At 42.4% G+C, this 23,214-nt stretch overlaps 1 protein-coding gene across 8 annotated transcripts in view; it reads left to right on the top strand.

Annotated features, from left to right (window-relative positions):
- Positions 1 to 23,214, top strand: part of pde3a (phosphodiesterase 3A, cGMP-inhibited) — a 487,762-nt gene that overhangs the window by 230,490 nt on the left and 234,058 nt on the right. For 7 of the 8 annotated variants that reach the window (XR_006315047.1, XR_006315046.1, XM_043713454.1 and 4 more), the window contains exon 2: positions 7,474 to 7,524. The exons of the other annotated variant lie outside the window; for it this stretch is intronic. Coding sequence is in view for 5 of the 7 variants with exons in the window: in XM_043713454.1 (XP_043569389.1) it covers positions 7,474 to 7,524 (51 nt within the window). In the remaining 2 variants the exon portion in view is untranslated. The remainder of the gene's footprint in view (positions 1 to 7,473; positions 7,525 to 23,214) is intronic. 8 annotated transcript variants of the gene reach the window in all.

Here is a 23,214-nt window from a genome sequence, read left to right as displayed (position 1 = left end):
ACATTGTAGAGGTGTTCTTCTTCCTCTTTTTGCAGTTCTGGTGTGCTGCAGTGTGTTGTGGCCCTTTTGAACAGTGTCTTGATGCAACTTCTTTTGTGTGTGTTGGGGTGGTTGCTTTCGTAGTTCAGGACTTGGTCTGTGTGTGTGGCTTTCCTGTATCCCTTAGTGGTGAATTCTCCATCTGGTGTTCTCTGTACCATCACGTCCAGGAATGGGTGAAGTATGAAAAGTGAAAGTGTGGTTATACGAATTAGCAAAAAGGTGACACATAATTCATATGGGGTAAATTGCTGTATCTCAATTTCGACAGCTTATACATTTAAAGGGCGAGTTAGCACGTAATGGCACATTTCAAACAGAGGTTGCACGATACCAGGTTATAGTCCCACAGGTTTATTGGAAATCACAAGCTTTCAGAGTGTAGCCCTATCGATGGACTACAACCTGGTGTCATGTGACTTCTGAGTTTGTCCACTCCAGTCCAACACTGGCACCTCCACATTTAAAATACCACATTATTTTCACTTCTGATTCATGTTCCCATATGTTATCGATAAAGTTCTGACAGCACAGTTATTTTTTTTGGGAGTTATCTTCCACATTTTACTGGCGTGTACGCACATGTGTTAAGTTGCCACTTCATGAAATTGTTAAGACTTCAATTTTAGATTCTCCTTAAGTCATCTAGTTCTCTCAGCTCCATTGACCTTTACAGACAATTACAGCAGAGGAAGAAAAACAAACTCCTCTCGCATTTTTCCTGAAGGAAAAAGAAATGTTCTTTTGATAGTTTGCTGGTCACTGCTGCTGGAATGTGTTCACATTCAGTGTGCCATGGGATGGAGGTAGATTAAGCAATTGCAGTTAATAAGGTTTAGTTGCAATTCTGGAGAAGCTAAAGCACAAAAATTTGCAAAGCACAGAGGAAATTCTTACATCACTGGTGGGTACGTCACACTCTAGAGATATGAACACAAAATCAGAACTATTGAGCCAGTGCATTACTAACTGAGTAATTATTCATTTATTTAAGGTCATGGGCAGGAGGTTTAGAGGGGTTGTAAGGAAAAATATTTTCACCCAGGAGGTGTTGAGTATCTGAAATTTGCTGCCTGGAAGGATAATAGAGGTAGAAGCCATCACAATAACATTTAAGCAGTATTTTGAAGATCACTTGAAGCAGCGTAGCATCCAAGGCTACCAGCTAAGTGCTGGAAGTGGAACTAGAGTAAATATGCACTTGATGACTGGTATGGACATGATGGAGGTAAAAACAATGACTGCAGATGCTGGAAACCAGAGTCTAGATTAGAGTGGTGCTGGAAAAGCACAGCAGTTCAGGCAGCATCCAAGGAGCAGGGAAATTGACGTTTCGGGCAAAAAACCCATCAAAAGCCGTTGGTATTCCTGATGAAGGGCTTTTGCCCGAACGTCAATTTTATTACTCCTCGGATGCTGCCTGAACTGCTGTGCTTTTCCAGCACCAGTCTAATCATGGACATGATGGACCAAAGGGCCTCTTTCAATGCTGTAGAATCTTTAGAATAAGATGTCAAACTGAGGTGTCATCTGCTCTCTCACAACTGTAACAAATAGTCCACTGTGTCTATTCAATAAAATCTTGACCAATCTGTTTATTCTCTTAATTCTTTTTTTGTGACCTATACCCCATAACCTTGAACTCCTTTGTTCATCGACAATCTGTCTAATTTAGCCTTGAATATCTTCAATGCCCAATCCTCCATTGTTGTCTGTGGAAGAAAATTCCAATGGCTAACATATCTCCAAGAGAAGAAATTACTTTTCATCGCCATCTGACATGAGCGACCCAATTGTCGATTCAACCCACAAGAAAGAGCATTCCTTAGCATTTGCTCCATCAAACCTCTCATAATCATAGATGTTCCAATAAGATCACTAGTGGTGGAATCTATCTCAATTATGCCCAATCTTTCCTTGTAAGACAGACTGCTTCATTCAACAAATCAGCCAAGTGAGGCTTCTTTGAACTGCTTCAAACACAAGTAGGTCAGACCTAAGGAGATGCTCTTTTTTGTGTGTTGAGTCCACAATTCAGTTTGGGGGTCTCATGTCAGATGGTTGATGAAGAGGAATTTCTTCTCTTGGAGGTAAACAAGTGGTCTCTCAGTTATGTTAAGGAGAGGAAATGACCTAGCTAGACTATTAAATCCAGCAATCCAATGTTCTGGAAACCCAGGTTCAAATTCCACTACAGCAGATGGTAGAATTTGAATTCAATAAAAACAAAATCTGGAATTAAGAGTCTAATGATGACTGTGAATCCATTGTTGATTGTCAGTAAAAGCCCATCTGGTTCACTAATGTCCTTTTAGGGAAAGAAATTGCTATCCTCACCTGGTCTGGTGTACATGTGACTCCAGATCCACAGCAATATGGTTGACTCTTCACTGCCCTCTGGGTGATTAGATTGAGCAATAAATGCTGGCCTAGCCAGTGACGCTCAAATTCCATGAATGAATTTTAAAAAAGCTAAAACTTCCGTACTCAATCCTCCTTAAAATACCACTTGCCTTCCTCTTTTTTACTTGTTCATGGTTTATGGGTGTTGCTGTCAAGATCAGCATTAGTTGCTCATCCATAATTGCCCACAGAGCAGTTAAGAGACCCACATTGCTGTGGCTCTGGAGTTAAAAGCAGTCCAGACTAGGTAAAGATGGCAAATTTCCTTCCTAAAAGACATTAGTGAACCAAATAAGTTCACTAACAGTTGCCTTTAGACTTTTTTTTTTTTGAAATTAGAATTGCCTTGCTATGGTGGGATTTCCACCCAAAATGTTAGTCTGAACTTCTGGAATACTAGTCCAGTGACAATTACACCTCACCAAAGCCTCCCCCCCCATACTAGCTTTTTGTGATTCATTGTCAGATCTCTCTGTTCCACAGCATTCTGCATTCTCCCTCCATGTATTAGTTTGCTTTCCTACTTTTCTTTGCAAAGTGAATAGTCTCATATTTTGCCACGCCTGCCAAATTGTAGTCCACTTACCTGGCCTACCTTTATCCCTGAACAGCCTCTCTGTATCCTCCTCACAACTTGCTTCCTCCATTTCTTTGTATCATCAACAAATCTAACTACAACAGAGTTGGCCCTCAACCAAGTCAGTTTTAAATATTTTAAGCAGGTTTTAAGCAGTGCTGATTGTTGGTTGCTGACCTGAAAGAACATTCATTTATCCTGTCTCTGTTTCCTGAAGCTGCAATTCAGTTTGGGCTCCCATGTCAGATGATGGCAAAAAAGGAATTAGCGAAAACTCTCTTTGGACTTAAATATTACTCCCAACACAAGGAGTTCTTACTTTCTGCTCTAACCACTTGTATGATGCCTTATCAAATACCTTTTGGAAATGCAAGTACCCTGTATCTACTGACTCCCCTTTTATTCACCTTGTTTTTACCTCCTCAAAGAGCGACAATAAATTTGTCGAACATGATTTTTCTTTAACAAAACCATATTGACTTTGTTTGACTGTATTGTTATTTTTGAAATGTCCTGCTATCGCCTATTAATAATTGCTTCTATCATTTTCCCCTTGACAGGTGTAGGTCTAATTGATCAAAGCTTCCTGCCTTCACTGTCCCTCATTTTTCTTTTGAACACTGGTGTTACGTTGGTGATTTTCCAGTGCACTGAGACTTATCTGGAGTCTAAGGAATTCCAGAAGATTACAACCAATGTATCACATATCCTTGCAGTCACTTCCTGTAAAGCCAGAGGAATGGGCCATCAGGTGCAGGAGACCCGTCAGCCTTTAGACACATGTTTCCTCGTGACCTTTTCCCGAGTGATCGTAATTGTTTTAAGATCCTCTATCCCTTGTGCGCTCCCCAATTTTCTAACATTCTTGAGATATTTTTGTGAGTTTTGTGAAGTCTGATGCAAAATATTTATTTAAAGTCTCCACCATTTTGCTCTCTTCCCTTTCCTACATTACTTGATCGGTTTCACATTCTAAGGGACAAACTCACACGTCTGTTATTTTTTTTTCATTTCTTATACTTAGAGAAACTTTTATTCCAATTTTTAAATATTTCTTGCTAGTTTTACTTCATATACCAACTTTGCCCTCTTTGAGACATCCTTTACTGTCTACAGTTTCTACTACCATTAGCCCCACGACTAACTTTTGCAGCATTTAACTAGGAATAATCCCCAACAGCCTTAGTTAGCCACATTCACACAGTTTTTTTTTCTCAATGGAATTTGTGTTGTGAGTGATGAGGCATCTCCTTAAATATCGGCCACTCCTCAACCATCTTATCTTATCATTTTTCCCATTTTCCCAGTGGCTCAGTGTTAGCATGGCTGCCTCATAGCATCAGGGACCGGGTCCAATTCCAGCCTCAGGCAACTGCATGCATTGAGTTTGCACATTCTCCCTGTGTCTGCTTGGGTTTCGTTCGGGTGCTCCAGTTTCCTCCCACAGTCTAAAGATGGACAGGTTAGGTGGATTGGCCATGCTGGGTTGCCCATCGTGTCTGTGGATGTATAGACCATGTGGATTAGCCAGTGGAATTTGCAGGATTAGAGGGGTGGAGTGGGTCTGAGTGGAGTGCTCTTCAAGGTGTCAGTGTGGACTCGATGGGCCAAATGGCCTGTTTCCACACTGTAGGGATTCTAAATATCTATTCTATTTCAACCAGTGCTATCTTCCTATCCTTAAAATTGCTTAAGATCAGTTTCAAATCTCAAATTAAATCTGAAATTCTAACATTTTATGATCAGTCTTAATTAAAGGATTCATTTATATGTGTTCATTAATTAACACCTGTCTCATTACAAATAAAAACTCAAGTTTAAAGTGGCCTATTTCCTGGTTGGTCTCAGAATATATTTCTTATTTATTAGAGACAGTCTGTCTGGTTTAAAACTTAAGCAAAACCTGGCAGTTAACTGTCAATCAGCATTATTTGGTGCTTTTGCCAATCAGAAACCACTTCCCAATGAATCAATGTAGGAGAAATGTTGGTTTACCCCTTGAATTGGAATTCTTGTGAATTGTCCTGATGAGTGGAGGATGAAAAGTTTCAACAAACTGGGTTCTTTTTTCAGTAATATTCAAGTTCTGTACCACCAAACAGCGACTTGCATTGTTGTTCTTGGATCTGAACAGAAGTTCCATGAATCCTGGTCACTTTTATCAATTTGATTTGTCAGTTTACATAAAGAGTAAAGCCTTTCTGACAGGCTTCCATTATTCTTTGATTACATTTTGGCCTACAGTGTAGGTGCTGTCAAGGGGCCTAGAATTGACTCTTACCAATTGCTTATTTCCATTCCTATTCCTTATCTCCACCCAAACACATTCTAGATTTTGATCCTCTGAATCCAGATTATTTCTCATCCCTGCACTGAATATTCCTTTATTACCAGAGCAACTTCGCCACCCAGAATTTCACCACCATTTACTCCCAGAATGTCAAATGCCCTTCAATATTTGATCACTCTGCAGCCAAGCCTCAGTAATGTTTATCGTGTTGTTAAGATTGTCATCAATTTCATGGTGCTGTTTTAAATAAGATATCTTACAGTGTCTTGGCAAATATTTATGCCTCAATTAACATTCCTGGGAAAAATAACACCTTATCTGGTCTCATATTTCATTGCATCTTTTGTGGAGCCTCATTGTGTACCAAATGCTGCCATGCTCCCTACATTGCCTCATCCACTGTATGTCTAAAAGTACTTCATTGCTGCAAAGTGCTTTAAGATGTCTTGAGGTCATGAATGGTATTATATAACTAAATCTTTCTTTCTAACTTATTTCCTAATGCCTGCTCCTGTGCCTTTTATTGCTAATCTTTTCTAGGAATCCTCATTGGGCTCACTAAATTGAAAGGGATCTGGCCTTGCAATAAATTCCAGATTAGTGTCCAGGCTGTTTGACAAAAGCATTAGTCCACACATCGGAAAGATCTACATCAGGGTAGGTGTTTTATAGCGTTGTTTCTGGGACAAGTTAGGCTGGAGTGAAAAGATTTATGTTGAGAATAATGGGCGACTGACAGTGATCATGATGACAAGGCTGTAATCTCATCAAATCATTGAGATGATGATGTTGTAAGTAGCCTTTATCTGACCCCAACCTTCGAAATAAAATTACAAACTGACATTGCTGCAGGATATTATTTTTGTAAGATCTGTACGGCAAAGTTCAGAATACAGTGTGTGCAGGATAAATTCATTCTAATTTACCAGGCAGCTGCATAAACAAGGCACACTGTTGTCTGCTGCACACCTTTTCGCTTGTCGTGATATCCAAACAGAGCCATTAATGACTGTCGTTCAAACATCGCAGCATTATTAAATTCCATTTGCAATTATAATGGGCAAACCATCAAAGAGCTGATTTTCCTCTCACTCCTTGTAAGTATTTGGCACACAGAGCTTTCCGGTTTACTGGTATCCACCAACATGGGGACATTCTGCTGTAATCATGGACTGAATATGTAGTCAGCTCTTCTGGCATTCTCTTGCTTACCTTAATCCAGGTGTAGATCTGTTTGCTTCAAATGGGTTTGCATTTCGAATGAAATAGTAGATTGAAGAATGTCACTTGAATTTGCATCATGGCTTCTTGACAGAGATGCTTTCAAGGAGACGTGTTGCATTTTCTATTGTCTCAGGCATGGAGGGCAGCAGAAACGCTTGCCTCTGAAATTCCCAACCAACCTGGTTGCATACATTCTCTTGGCCGCCCAATCAACTTAAAGTCGTGTTGTGAATTCTGCTCCAGGATCCTGCTCCACAACTACCCGGATGGAGGAGCAGCACTCTGAAAGCCAGTATTTTCAAATAAACCTGTTGGACTATAACCTGGTGTTGTGTGATTTTTAACTTGGATGTGCAATGGCTGTGTTAAATGCAAATGTGCAATAGTTTAGCTGTGACCTCACCAGTCCATTGAAGGAGTGTTTAGGGTGATAGCTTTTTGTGTATAGAAGCATACCATTTTTATTTAAAAAAGGATTTAAAAAAGGATAATGCCAGTTGTCACATGCTGATATAAATACTGTGGTATCTGGAAAGTAAGGCTTCTTTTTTCTGTTGTGGCTTTATGCTTAATGGAGTAGTGTTGACTCTTGGGCATACTGATTAACTTCCATTCTGTGTGAGTCCAAATCCCCACATCTATTGACATAAATATAGGAGGCATTGTAAGTAATTGCACCATCTAATGATGAAGTTAATGAAAACTAAGCAAAAAAGCCCTTAAAAATCAAAAGGTAGCACTCACGAAATATGAAGAGGTGCCTTTGGTAAAGCAACTATTATTGTGATCCCAGGTTCTAGTCTAAATTTGTAAGATCTATACGACTGGTAATTGCACCCCTGAGAGTCTAAGATAATGTGTCAGTGACAGTGAAATATGTGTGAAATTGACAGTGTTCTTTTCCTGTTGATAAATGTTATTTTTTATTTTGTTCTTTCAGATCCTGTCACACTCTGAGTGGGATCATAAGCGTGGCTACAGAGGATCACAGGTCAGTCTCCATAACAAATTGTCCATCAAGAAAGGAAATATTGTAAACGACTTTTGCTTCCATTTCACTCCAGGTGGGACAAGTAATTCAGAAATAAGTCCACCTTTGAGGACAATCTTTTTTTTTTATTTTCAAGTTGTGCTAACTTTTCATGTTACAATATGTTTCTTTTTCTCACCTTGGTGCCTTGGCTAACTCTTAAATGCGGTAGCAATACTGTAACAGTACTGCTCTACTGGAATCAGTCAACACCAGGTTATAGAACAACAGGTTCATTTGGAAGCACTAGTTTTCAGAGCAGGGCTCCTTCATTAGGTGCAGTCCAACACTGGTTCCTCTACATTAATGGAATCAGTAATAAGCAGGAAATATATTGTCGCTTGCTCGAAATTGTAATAGCTGGAGAGTTTTTTGTTTTGTTTAGTTTCCATACTGAATGGGAGCGACAAGCCCCTTCAGTTATCTTCTCACTCCTGTCTCATTCGATCTCTTCATGTATTGGGAAAAGGTGGAAGAGTTGGCCTGAATTATGATTTGAGAAATGATAGTCAGTCGACTTCTAAGTGTCTTTTGTTCAAACTGTCAAGTGTGACTCTGCTCTAGATTAATGCCTTGCCAGTGATTTGCTATTGTTGGTAGCATCGCTAATTATTTGGAGCAATTTTAAAAGATAGCATGTCTCTCTCGTGTTTGAAATTCTCGAGAACAACCCATAATGAATGTTCCACAACTTCCTCCAGTGGATTTCATTTGGATTAAAAAAGTAGATTGTGGAATTTTGATATATTTGTGTTATGTGGGGCTGCAGTTATTATTTAGAATTGAGGAGTGATCTGATATTTACTGCCCCATCTAGCATGCCAGTCTGTATTTACAAAATTGTTGCTCCCATGTAAATTGGAGCATATGAAGGAGTCTCATCTTAATATCTCACCTCTGAGAAATGTTTCATCTTGTAAAGGTGTATACATGACTTGACAGTAGACTGGGTGACAGTAGACTGGTTCCATACTCTGTGCCTGTCACCTCAGTCACAGTTATGCCCTTACTGATAGTTAAAAAAGGTATGCAAACATTTGGCTTTTCTAAGATCTCAGAAAAAGTCAGTTTAAAATGCTAGCAAATTTAACTATTGATTGTCCAAAACAATATAAACTCTCAGCAAATTAATACAGTTGTCCTTTGCCACTTTATCAAAAAGAACCATGCACAGATCTAAGTTTCACAAATAGTGAACCTGGAAACTTATACAAACAATGCAGTTCTGATCTAGCCATCATCAAATTTGTGAACTTCACCATCCTGAATGATAGGAGCTGGACGGTCATGACAACACTATTACCTGCAGCTTCTCCTCCAAGCCCATTGTAATGACTCGGACATAAATCTCTGTTCTCTCAGAGGAGCTCCCTATCCGACAGCATTGTGTGGCCGTCTTCACCAACAGCTCAAAAAGGTGGCCCACAACTACCTTCTTTAGAGTAACTCAGTATGGGCAATAAATGAGGTTGTAAATTCATTCTCCGAGGCCGATGTGGTTTCGTGCAGGCGTTTCGTCACCTCGTTAGGTGACATCGTCAGTGCGTCTTCTATACGGTGTTGGTGGTCTGTCCCACCTGCTATTTGTGTGTCTCTGTGTTTTGTTACTTCCAGTTCTGTAGCTGAGTGGTTTGTCTCTGGTGTCCGGTTCAATGTGTTTATTGATTGAGTTCTGGTTGGAGTGCTGCCTCAAGGATTTCTCTCACGTGTCTCTGTTTTGCCTGTGTTACGATGGTTACATTGTCCCAGTTGAAGTTGTGTCCTTTGTTGTCTGTGTGGGTGGAAACGAGAGAGTACTGGTCGTGTCTGGCAGTGACAAGCTGACGTTCGTGCACAAGCATGGTCAGTTTTCTTCCTGTTTGTCCTATGTCGCATTTCTCAATAAACACGTTGAACTAGACCCCATATACAAACCACTCAGACAGAACTGGAGGTTCCAAAAAAACAGAAACATAAATACCAGGCAGGTCAGACCACCAACACCGCATCGAAGATGCACTGACAATGTCACCTAAAGAGGTGACAAAATGTGATTAGATTAGATTACATTACAGTGTGGAAACAGGCCCTTCGGCCCAACAAGTCCACACCGACCCGCCGAAGCGAACCCACCCATACCCCAACAATTACCCCTGACCTAACACTACGGGCATTTTATCACGGCCAATTCACCTGACCTGCACATCTTTGGACTGTGGGAGGAAACCGGAGCACCCGGAGGAAACCCACGCAGACACGGGGAGAACGTGCAAACTCCACACAGTCAGTCACCTGAGGCGGGAATTGAACCCGGGTCTCTGGCGCTGCAAGGCAACAGTGCTAACCACTGTGCCACCGTGCCGCCCAGAAAACCACAGCAACTCAGCGAATGAATCTATGACTTCATCCTCAACCTGAGATACAAATCTCTGCAAAGACTTTAAATGGATGTTGCGCTGGCAAGTGATGCTCACATCCCACTAAATAATTTTTTTTAACGTTTGGTTCTGAGGTGATGTGGAGGTGCCGGCGTTGAACGGGGGTGGATATAGTCGGAAGTCACATGACACTAGGTTAGAGTCCAACAGGTTTATTTGAGATCACAAGCTTTCAGAGCGCTGCTCCTTCAGCAGGTGAACTTCAGAGCTCTCTGAAAGAATTCAAATAGACCTATTGGTCTATAACCTGGTGCCCATGTGACTTCAGATGTGGTAAACACATCATCACATTTAAAATATTTAATACTGTCTCTGCTGTTGGAGGAGCAGCATTTTTCTTTAGCTCCCAAGTTCATCCTGTGGCCTCACAGCAACAGTCGCAGTCCAACTTTTCCAAGGTAGATCTCTGATATCACTTACCCAAGTAAAACTGTCCACAAACTTTATCTAACATTTGGAGGGTGACTGGATAGCTATCCTGCACAAGAGACCATTATTACGAGTGAGGCAGTGACAAATGAGCAGTCTCGCTGAGGAGGGACCACTTTGAGATAATGCTGCTGCCACTGGTCGACTTTTCTCATCAGCTTGTTCAGAAATGATATAACATACTTCTGGGGCCAATGGGACTTGAACCCAGGACTCCTGGCTCAGAGATAGATCCTCATCTCTAATCTTTTTAACAAAACTAGAATCAGGTTAGGCAACCCCTGACATCCTCTTTTCTATGTTGAGTCTAAGGGCCTGTCCAATTAGCAATGGTAGATAATAAGCCAGTACCGATATTTAACAAAAAGAGGCCCTTCCCTGTAATTTACTGAATGGAAGCAATAGATAGAAGTTACCTCAACCAGTTAGGCATAATTATAAAGGCAATCATGACATATGTTTCCATCGAGACCTCATGATCGACTGCTTCTTCTCCAGCCCAAGTCTTGTGTAACATCTTCAGTTTTGTATGCAGTTCAGCATAATGGAACTGTAGTAAAACACCCTGACTCTTAAATTCCATTCTCCTTGAAAGAAACAACAGCATTTCATTTGCCTTTCTAACCAGTTGCTCTACCTGTGTACTTACATTGGCATAGCCGACTGCATTTTTGTAAATCACTGTGTAACATTGCCTGCCGAACTGGGAATATAAAGCCTCCCCATTTACTCATCAAGCTTTTGCTGAGCATATGGTAGTATTCAGGAATTCTAGCCTCACTCATCTCCTAACTGAACAAATACTGGTATAAAATATAATAAGGTGTATCACGTTTGTTTCATGGTCATTACCGAAGTGCTGGTTTATTGTTGGAAGGAATTGCAAAGTAGTGTTGGCAATGTCTGAAGAAGGGTGACTGGGCTTCAACCATTAGCACTGTTTTGTGTCTACCTGCTGAGTTTCTCCAGCAATGTCAGTTTTTGTTTGCGTCAGAACTCCAGCATCCGCAGTTTGCTGTTTTATTATCTTGGAGAAGTCTTCTTTGCATTGCGTTCTGGTGATTAGCTTTGGCTCAGTGGTAGCATTCTTGCTCATGAGCTTGGGTTCAAGGATCACTCAACTAGACTTGAGCCAATACCTTCGGCCTGTGTTTCACTTTTCGGCTGGAAGGGGGTTGTATGTTGGATAAGATGTTAAGCCGAGCATCCAACTATCCTTTCAGGTGGACGTGAAGGATCCTACAGGGAAAAACTGGGAGTTCTCAGGATCCCAGCCAACACTTGTTGCTCAGCCAACACTCACAGTGGATGATCTGGTCATTTATTTAACTGCTGTTTGTGGAGGTCACTTTGCACAATGTAGTCTGCTACATGGCAACACTGACTACTATTTGAAAGTATTTAATTGGCTGTAAAGCACTTTTGGGCATCACAGGGTTGTGAAATGTACTACATAAGCAAGTTCTTTCTTTCCTTCCTTGTAAGAATATTTTTCTTCCTTTTGGGTTTGGCATGGTTTTTGTCTATAACTTCTTGCGTTGATAGTGTTACCATTTTCTTGTGCTTCATGTCTCGTGGGGGAGGGAGGGGGAAGTAAGAAGGCATTTCTGCTTTCCACAATGAAACTGGATATTTCCACATGGATGTTTTGTGTTGCGTTTGTACAGCTGCTGAGTACAGAACCTAAGCTCACACTGATGAAGCAATGTCACTGAGGTGTTAGGCCAAGGCGCTGTCTAAAGGTGGCTTTAACAGATTTTTCAACATGATGCAAAGAGATGTAGAACCTTTGTCTGTGGTATCCCAGCCAACATTCACCTTTCAATCATCATCACCACTTCATAATCAGATTAATTGCATTTCTGCGTCCCTATGGATGTAGCTACATACAAAATTAATAGCTGTGTTTTACTGACATTGCTTGAAGAGTATTTTGTTTTTTGTTAATCCCGTGTCATGCTTTGGTCCAGGAGAAAGTGAGGACTGCAGATGCTGGAGATCAGAGTGGAGAGTGTGGTGCTGAAAAAGCGCAGCAGGTCAGGCAGCACCCGAGAAGCAGGAGAATCGACATTTCGGGCTTAATTCCTGATGAAGGGCTTATGCCCGAAATGCCAATTTACATGTTTTGATTTGAAATTCTATGTAAGCCTTGGTTTTATATTTCTGTAGTACAGGACATATGTTTCTTTTTTATCCCCACTTCTCTCTGCCTCTCACTTTCGTAGTTTGTCCCAGGAGTCTTGCTAAGATGGAGGCACAGTGGTAATCTCTTGGCATTGTAATCCAGATACCCTGACGAATGCTCTCAACTCCCACACAGAGCAGAAAGTGAAATTTCGGTTCAGTTAATAAGTGTAGGATGCAAGGCTAGTCTCTACAATGACCATAATTACCAACAGTTGTTGTAGAAACCCATCTGGTTCACTAATGGCCTTTCGGGAGGGAAATCTGCCATCCTTGTGTGGTTTTGCCTACATGCGATTCCAGACACTCAACAATGTGGTTGACTGTTAATTGCTATTTAAAATGGCAAAGTAAATGCATAGCTGAATGGGCCATACATACTGACCTTGAATGTGATTCCCATACTCCATTAAACAATAAAGGAGAATAACATCAGAAGTAATTTGATCAAGGTCAACCCAACCAAGACAAGATGTAATACTGAAGAAGTTTAGTGTTCCCTTTATATGAGGTGCACCAATTTTCCACTGAAGGCGGTGATTAGAATTTAAGCATATAAGTGAAGCTCCTAACTAATTTAGACAGAGTAGCCTAAATGAGCAGAGGTGAAAACGTGTTGCTGGAAAAGCGCAGCAGGTCAGGCAGCATCCAAGGAGCAAGAAACGTCGATTCTCCTGCTCCTTGCATGCTGCCTGACCTGCTGCGCTTTTCCAGCAACACATTTTCAGCTCTGATCTCCAGCATCTGCAGTCCTCACTTTCTCCTAAATGAGCAGAAGCCCCTTCCAACTCCATTTTATTTAATCCTCTCTCTTTTTCCCTACCCTTCCCTTTCCTTATTGTTCCACTGCCCCTGGTGAGCAGTGCTGGTAATTCCTTAATTGTTTTCCTGGAGATGTGGCTCATTTGATGGGGGTTTATTGCAAAATAACAATGCAAGGGCCTCACTCATATTCAATTGATGTTGAGGAAAGACACTCAGCCACCAATCACACAGGAGTCAGCGAACAGAGTACCATAAAAATTGCAGGCTGGCTGCAATTGAGAGCTCGAGACTTGCGTGTGACATAGACAGTCACTGTGGCACTGGCTATGCCAGGCAATCAATGGGCGAGCACCAACATGCATAATAATCAGAGAAATGATGTGTATGTCCCTTTCTGTGTGGTCGCTGTGGTTTGGAACCGTATGTTCCTGCTGTGCAGACTGGGGTGCCTCACCTGGCTCAGTATTCGACATTGACTTCACCAATTTCCAAATCCCCCCTCCACCCCCACCTCATCCCAGATCCAATCCTCCAACTCTGCACTGCCCTCTTCACCTGACCTGTCCTACCTATCCATCTTCATTCCCACATATCCACTCCACCCTCCCCACTGACCTACCACAATTACCTCCTACCTGTGTCCACCTATTGCTATCCCACCTACCTTATCTCCCTCCCCATTTATCTCTCAGACCCCTTCCCCCACCCCACATTCCTGATGAAAGGCTTATGCCTGAAACATTGCCTCTCCTGCTCCTCGACTGCAGCCTGACTTGCTATGCTATTCCAGCGCCACAATTACTTTTACTTAGTATTGTGGCTTCCAAACATACTGTTGGGGTCAAAGTGGGAATTTCCTATGGTATCTGATCAGATTAGATTACTTATGGTATGGAAACAGGCCCTTCAGCCAAACACCGACCCTCCGAAGAGCAACCCACCCAGACCCATTCCCCTACATTTACCCCTTCACCTAACACTATGTGCAATTGAGCATGGCCAATTCACCTGACCTGCACATCTTTGGAATGTGGGAGGACACCGGAGCACCCGGAGGAAACCCACACAGACACGGGGAGAATGTGCAAACTCCACACCAACAGTTGCCCAGGTGGGAATTCAACCCAAGTCTCTGGCGCTGTGAGGCAGCAGTGCTAACCACTGTGCCACCGTGCCACCCGAGCAATTTTCAGTGCCAGAATTCAATTAGCAGAGGATGGTTTTGATCCATCGACCTCAGGGTTATGGGCCCAGCGCGCTTCCGCTGCGCCATCTCTGCAGATGTCCCATTCTTTCCACATCAGGAGGCTTACTTAAGCTCAAAACAAAACAAATGTCAAATCCTGTTTAAAGTTGAAGAATCTAAGTCCCTCCACTGTAAACTTGCTGCCTGCAACTTGTGGCTCAGTGGTTAGCACTGTCACCTCAGAGCGCCGGGGACCAGGGTTCGATTCAAACCTTGAGCGACTGTTTATGTGGAGATTGTACATTCTCCCTGTGGTTTGTATGGATTTCCTCCAGGTGCTGTTGTTTCCTGTCACAGTCCAAAAACATACGGGCTGGCCAAATAGCTCTGGGAATGTAGGGTTATCGGGGTAGGGTTTGGGTGGGATGCTCTTCAGAGGATCAGTGTAGACTCGATGGGCCAAATGGCCTGTTTCCACACTGTAGGGATTCTATGATTACCAGCTGAAGTAAGCTCTCATATGCTGATTCTTATTTTTATCCTAACCCTATCACAATGGTAAAGAAAAGTATTAATTGGGAAGCAACAGATATCTGACTGAATTGCAGCAATTTCAAAGCACTTTTAAAATAGCACAAGGACAAAATTATCTGAAATTAAAGCCTGTTAACATGTTTAGCAAGAAAAGCCTTCTGAATATTTGTGGACTGTTAAACTTTACCTAGGCCCCAAGGAGCAATTTGTACCATTATCAACCTTACAATTGATAAACTTCATGTTCTTCACAGTTCGGATTGGTATGATTTTTCAAAAAGCATCAGCTCAATGTAAGTACAGGTAGACAACCCTTTATCCGAAATACCGAAATCTGAAAAGCTCTGAAATCGGAAGGCTTTCTCGTGAAGATATTTTCTCATTAGCATGGTTGTTTGGCGTGCAAACAGTTAACCCAACTCCACACCCACTCGATGCGTGTCAGTCAGATGCGACGTGGGTGGGCGTGGCCGAGCATTGGCAGACTTCAATTCTGTCTCAGGGCCCGTAGTGAGTCTGGTGTTTTTTTTTAAAATTCACCACCAATCTGTCACTTCTTCCGAAATTCGAAAAATTCCGAATTCCGAAAACCAGCTGCCCCAAGCGTTTGGATAAAGGATTGTGTACCCTGTACTAGACAATGAACATTTATAACAAGAGAGAATTAAATCCTATCCAGACCCATCATTAACATCCTGGAGGTTGCAATTGATGAGAAACTGAATGGAATCAGTCTTTTACATGCAGTGGTTACAGGAGTAGGCCAACGTCTATGAATTCTGTATCAATTAACTCAATTCCTGACTCCCGAAAGCCTATCCATCATTTATAGCACACTTGTTAGGAAAGTGATGAAAGATTTTCCATTTTCCTGAATGAGTTAACTGTGAGCAACACTCACAAAGCCCAGATCATCCTAAACAAAGTAGCTTGCTTGATTAACACTTTTATCAAGCCATCTGCCACCTTAAACATTTGCTCTCTCCACTGCCAACATACAGTGTGCACTGTCACAAGATGCACTGTGGTGACCCATGGAGCTTCCTTCAATACTACCTTTAGCTTGGCATGAAAAGTTGCAACAAACAATTGTGCCACTCAAGTGACAATGACTGTCTCCAAAAACAGACAATCTAGCCATCATCCCTTAACATTCAATGCTGTTCCATCACTGAAATTTCCACTACCAACATCCTGATGGTTACCATTGACCAGAAACTGAACTGGACTAGTCTTAAAAATGCAATTGGTGCAAAAGCAGGTCAGAAGTTAGGAATACTGCAACAAATAACTCAGGTCTTGACTTCTATCCACAAGAAAAGTAATTTATCAATATAAAAATATAACATCTCATGCCAGCTGCATGTTAAAGTATTTTCTCTGTGGAATATGATTCAGAGAAAATATACTTGAGCTGTATTAAACACATGTGAGCTGTATGGGGCGGCACGGTGACTCAGAGGATTCTATGATTGTCTGGATGAGCACATGTCCAAGAAGCTTGACACCACCTTGGAATGAATGCCCCTTTGTATGACGTATGAGAAGGTGGTTGGAGCACATGGTCTCCATTATCAGTCTTTGCCGGCTCTTCACTGGCCTCTCCAAAAGGGAAGTTGCTTCACAACTCAGTTTTGAAGGAGAGTCCCCTTATTCCGTAACCATGCTGCATGGTTTGAGACACCACCTGCTGGTGGAAACTGTCTTCTGAGATTGACATCACAGTGAGGGATTAGTGGGACAGATCAAGGGGACTGCTGCTTATGGCGTGAAGTAAACTTTGCAGCATGAAGTGATCAAATCTTGCTAGTCATGGATCTGCTCCTTTAATCTGACAAATCATTAAGTCCAGACAAGGAAATGAAAACTGGGTTAATTATAGATAGTGCGGACCGCCTGGGCTGTGAGAAGTTTGATCAAATCCCGACAAATCTTTACTTGTTGGTGACGAGATGAAGTTTTTGTGAACACCTGGCAGACAACACCATCGTATTTTTGCAATTGGAAACATTGGTAACCATCAGTGAAGGCAGCAACCATGCTTCAGTGATCACAAGAAAAAAGTAGACGAGTGGCATGTGATTCACGAAGCTGCTGTGACAATGATGTCGGAGCACAGGAGGATACTTTCTGGCTCAGTTACTTCCAACATCTGTGGGGCGTATTGTAGATCTGTGCCAATCACGTCACAGTAGCCTTGAGACATCTTGCAGTAAATACTCTATAGCCTCTTTAAAGTGAGAGCACAAGGAAGCTAATCAGTTCCACAAGCGTAAGGAATGCAAAATCCTTCCGAGCTTCATGTGAGACGCATTTGTCCCACTGCTGGAGCGACAAGGTTGCTATTATCTATTGACTAAATTCATTTGAGCGTGCACATGCAAAGAAATAAAGATTGATTTATGCCATTGTTCTTGAGGTGTGCTACCTGTGGCTGAGGTGAGGAGGGGCAAGGGGATTGAACATTGTGTACGCAGCTTGGCGATGAATACAATTTAGAGACTGACCATCCACACTCCCAGAAAAGTACATTCCAGATGAATCAAGCACATTTTGTGCTTTTGCGTCTGACAGTACAGGGCAAAGAAAGGTTTCCTCTGAAACTGCGTGCTGAAAAGGGCTATTCATGAAAGTGCACTTGTGTACGATAGCTTTAAGTTTGGTTTCTCCCTCAGATTTCACACTTTACCAAGTAGCCATCAACCAAGGTTAGGGTTATGACTTGGACGAGTGCTTAACTTGGACATGAGCAACCCTGAGGTGCCTGGCAGCGGCTTGACCATTTTGGGGTTCACTGTCGCTGACCTGTCGTGGAACAAGGGAGAGAAAGAACTTTCTCCCCTTTAGCTGCTGAAATGCTCATGAAACCGTGGGAGCGCACAGCTCTCAAATGATTTGTGAGAAAGCAAGTTTTATTGCCTCAGTGAAGCGACACAGCCAATTAGAGCTCAAGTGAAAAGAATGAACCTTTATCACTTCTCAAGCAGTTTGTGAGCCACTTAACAGCTGTAAATGTCAAAATTAGTAGTCCAGCAGTAGAATGTGTGTTTGTTGGAAAACATTTCTGAATATTTGCTTGTTTCCCCTTCAGCCGTATTCTTTCTCTTATTCTTTTGTCGTTGGCAAAGCCAAAATTTGTTACCCTTGAATGGTGTACGTTTTTAGGCCATTTCAGGAGGCAATTGAGAGTCAATTGCATTGCTGTTGGTCTGGAGTCACATACAGGCCAGACTAGGTGATGCCCCAATAAAGAATTAGTGAGCTAGCTGTTGTTACATTTTTACAATCAATGATATTTTTGCAGCACCATTCAATTCCAGATTTTTGATTCTTAAAGGAACCTGCTCCAGGTGTCAGGATCCTCTGCTGCATGGCAGACATTACCCCAACAACCTGGACTGTATTGCCACTGTTGTGGGTTCATTTGCCCCTCAGAGAGGCAAGGAGAGAAAGACAGGCCTTGTGAGGGATGGAAGTGGCTGGCACAGTTATTACTGTTGGTGCTGGTCCTGGAGAAGATAAGCTGCTGCTGGACACTGCCCCAGCCAGCAGGGGCACGAGGGCCTGGGCAGAGGGCAGCTCCAGACTGATGGTGCTTCTTCAGGTGCACTAGCGCCAGGGATTAGATTCCATACATTATGGAAACAGGCCCTCCGGCCCAACAAGTCCACACCAACCCTCCGAAGAGTAACCCACCCAGACCCCTAACCTATATTTATCCCTGACTAATGCACCCAACACTATGGGCAATTCACCTGACCTGCACATCTTTGGATTGTGGGAGGAAACCGGAGCACCCAAAGGAAACCTACAAAGACATGGGGAGAATGTGCAAACTCCACACAGACAGTTGCCCGAGGTGGGAATCGAACCCGGGTCCGTGGCGTTGTGAGGCACCAGTGCTAACCACTGAGCCACTGTGCTGCCAAAATTTCACAATTTCCTTTGGGAATAGTGTGCGGTAAGGTGGAAATGAAACCAGAACCACACAAGGGCCAAAACACCACACCATCTATCACTGACTAGCTTTCTGGAATAAAATCACCTTTGGAACCTCATGAGAAATGTCAAACCCTTCCGCCTCTGTCACATCGAGCCAAATACAGTGGGTTATTCTCAGTTGTCGGAGAAAGTGAGGTCTGCAGATGCTGGAGATCAGAGCTGAAAATGTGTTGCTGGTAAAGCACAGCAGGTCAGGCAGCATCCAAGGAACAGGAGAATCGACGTTTCGGGCATAAGCCCTTCATCAGGAATCCAGTGAAAACTGCTGTAGAATGTCGCACGCTCCTGCTCCATCTTAAAACACAAAAATAAACCAAACCATTGACTATAAAGGCAGAAAAAGAAAGATATAAACCTGTTCCTTGGATGCTGCCTGACCTGCTGTGCTTTACCAGCAACACATTTTCAGCGCTATTCTCAGTTGTCAGTAGTGGAACATTAGGAAATAATTCGATTTATTTATTGCCACATGTATTTTGTTACAAAATACAGTGAAAACTGCTGTAGAATGTCGCACGCTCCGGCTCCATCTTAAAACACAAAAATAAACCAAACCATTGACTATAAAGGCAGAAAAAGAAAGATATAAAGAAAACGTGTTCAAATTTACAGTCCTCCTTGTTTAGTGCTTTGCCATGGGCTGTGGTCCCGCTAGCTCATGACCCTAGTGGCCCTTAGAGTAAAGGGAAAACCTTTTAGAACGGAGATAAGGAGAGTGGTGAATCTATGGAATTCATTGCCACAGAAGGCTGTGGAGACCACGTCACTGAGTGAAATTAAGACTGAGATAGGTTCTTGAGTATCAAGGCGATAAGGGTTACGGGGAGAAAGTGAAAGAATAGGTGTGGGAAACTTTTCAGGCATGATTGAATGGCAGAGCAGACTCAATAGGGCTGAATGGCCTAATTTCTGCTCCTATGTCTTATAGCCAGGCACAAGTCTCCCTCACCTTTACAAATCCTCACTGGACCTCGCCAATGCAGACGTTTGACTCCGCTGCTACCATGAGTCCACCTCAGGCCCGCATTCTGTGCCAGTATCCATTGTTGGAGGCACATGAATAATAGCATGACTTCACTTAGGCCTCAAGTATTTATAAGTAAGGGTTCAACCTCCAGTTCCCAGGTCTGCCAAGGAAATTAGACCCCAAATAATTTCATTGGCCAGTGGACTGAGCACTTGATTATAAAATATCAACAAGGAGTGGCGGCCATTTTCCTTGCAGCTTCGCATGTCGTGCTTCGGTGTCAAAGGGGTGCCTGCCCACAGTGGAACGGGATTGAGGACAGGATTCCAAATAAGGAGACAATTTTACTATTTGTTGTTGGGCAAAAACACAATACTATATTACAATTAAAAAGCTCTTGCCATGGAATGAGAAGAATATCTGAGCAATGGCAGGTTAATTAGCTTTCTCTTTCATGCCCACTCAAGTACCACAGTACTTCCTCACATGTGCTTTCTGTGTTCTTCTGTGGAGCTTCTTGATTAAATTGTACTTGATGCAATAATTGACCCCAAAAAGACCAATAGACAGATTGTTAATCAACAGTTCTTGACACATATCTTGTCTAAGGATTCTTTCCAGAAATACAGTAGATTTTCAATGAAACATTAAGTATCACTGTGGTGACAGCATGTCACTCCTGTTCTTTCAATTGTGAGCATGGCTTCTTTGCTCAGTTGCAGCTGCTCCCTTCATGAATTAATGGGCTTTAAGGCTTATGATAGGTTCCTGGGAACACAGGCAGTTTCTGAATTGATAGATGTGCATTTGCATTACAGAAGCTGTTGCATTTTCTACTCTTCTCCCTTTGGTCTGGCAAGATTTTTGTTTCAAACAGGTAGCCTTGGTCCCAAGACTGGAGACTGTGCTGTCAGCTACCTTGGCCCTGAGCTTTGGAATTTTCTCCTTAAACCCCTCAGCTTGTCCAGCTTCCCTCCTTTCAAGATGCTCCTTGAAACCTACATCTTTGACCGAGGTCACAGGTCCAACTTTCTCATGAGGGTCAATGTCAACCTTGATCTCATAAAACTGTCAACTGCCTTAGGACATCTTAAAGACACTACATGAATACATGCTATGTTGTAGCCAACCTTGCTGCAGAAGCTATACTCTTCCAGTGCTATCACCTCACAAAAGACCCCCACCAAAGTGGCCAATTGTAATTCCACTTAGATTTAAATTTAGACTTTATCATCACTTCTGGTATTCTGCTCACTGGAGATAGTGTGACCTGACTATAATTGAGGGTTCAGTTAGCACAGCGTGCATCATGCTAGAGCTGTTGAATATGCTTTTTATTTTGCAATGATGTAATAACTTGAGAAAGAAAAATGGAGAAGACTGCAAATTCAGAATATATCAACAAAAGGTACTTTTAAGAAATTATGAATGTTTCCTGCAATAAAGAGTTCAGATTGAACAGAATAATCCCAAGCAGTGAAGCATTTTGGAGCTCTTTAGTATGAATATCTCTGACAATATTCATTCAAACAAGAATCCTCTTTTCGTGTTTTGAATGAACTCCAGCTATGTTTCCAGATTCCAGCTTTAAACATTTTGGGTGACAAAACCTAATCTCTCTGCTATGGTGTTTCTTAGATCAATTTAACACAACTTGATAAATGCATAGAATTAGCAGAGTCTAGATTATAATGTCAAACACTAAAATAAATTAAATTACTGCGCTGAGCAATTGAGCCAAAAAGCATAGATAGATACATTTGTAGGGAAGTTAGACAAACGCATGAAAGAGTGGATGCAAGAACAGGCAAGAGAATAACACAAAGTGGCATGTACATTTAGAGACCTCATTGGGCTGAATGGCTACACTGTGTTTGAAGGATCTGAACAGGAGGATGTACTAACTCAGTGAGATGGGAGCAAGCTCCTATGGAGCACCATTAATGGCATGAGCAAGTTAGGCTGAATGGCCTGTTTCTTTGCTGTGCATTTGGTGTAATTCTGTGTCGAGATGCCATCATTTTGTAAATTAGTGCTGACCTTATACAAACCCATGATATGGCGAATGCATCTTTCACATCAGGTGAACAGGGTGGCTGATTTAAAAGGGTGGAAATGAACTGCGTTTGCTTGAAGTGGTTAGAATGTGAATTAGAAAGAGCTTGAAAATGAATTGCCATCTCATCTTTTTTGATGTCGTTGGTGAATGTAGAAGGGTAGGGCAGGGCTCCTGAAGGACTCCATGTTCTTCTTCAAATATTGTCACGCGATCTTTACAAAGCTGGTTGGGTAGATAGTACCTCAGTCAATGCCTTCAAAACAAAGCCAACAACTAAAGATTTATGACACAGGCAGCCGAAGAATAAGATACTCTTTTTGGATCTGAGGACTGTTTAAAAAAAAAGTTATAATGAGTTTGCCGTTGCCCTCAAGCATTCCCTCGCACTGAACACTGTCACTGCATTTTTCTTCTGGGATTTTCCAATGCCAGTAGGGGTAGCCTGGTGGCTCAGTGGTTAGCACTGTTGCCTCACAGCACCAGAGACTGGGGTTCGATTCCACCCTCTGTCTGTGTGGAGTTTGCACATTCTCCCTGTGTCGGTGAAGGTTTCCTCTGGGTGCTTTGGATTCCTCCCATAGTCCAAAAATGTGCAAGCTAGATGGATTGGCCCTGCTAAATTGGGCGGCACGGTGGCACAGTGGTTAGCACTGCTGCCTCACAGCGCCAGAGACCCGGGTTCAATTCCCGCCTCAGGCGACTCTCTGTGTGGAGTTTGCACATTCTCCCCGTGTCTGCGTGGGTTTCCTCCGGGTGCTCCGGTTTCCTCCCACAATCCAAAAATGTGCAGGTTAGGTGAATTGACCATGCTAAATTGTCCATAGTGTTAGGTGAAGAGGTAAATGTAGGAGTATGGGTCTGGGTGCTATACGCTTCGGCGGGTCGGTGTGGACTTGTTGGGCCGAAGGGCCTGTTTCCACACTGTAAGTAATCTAATCTAATCTAATCTAAATTGCCCATAGTGTGCAGGGTGGGTGGGTTAGCCAAGGGAAATGCAGGGTTGCAAGGGTAGGGGCATGGTTTTGGGTGGGATGTTTTTCGGAGGGTTGGTGTGGATTGTAGGGATTCTATGAATGCTAACTGTGAAGGGAATGGACCATGTACTGTC

This window comes from Chiloscyllium plagiosum, chromosome 23 (genome assembly GCF_004010195.1).
Source record: "Chiloscyllium plagiosum isolate BGI_BamShark_2017 chromosome 23, ASM401019v2, whole genome shotgun sequence".
NCBI lineage: Eukaryota > Metazoa > Chordata > Chondrichthyes > Orectolobiformes > Hemiscylliidae > Chiloscyllium > Chiloscyllium plagiosum.
Note: the sequence above shows the minus strand (reverse complement) of the source record. Positions and strands in the feature narration are given on the sequence as shown.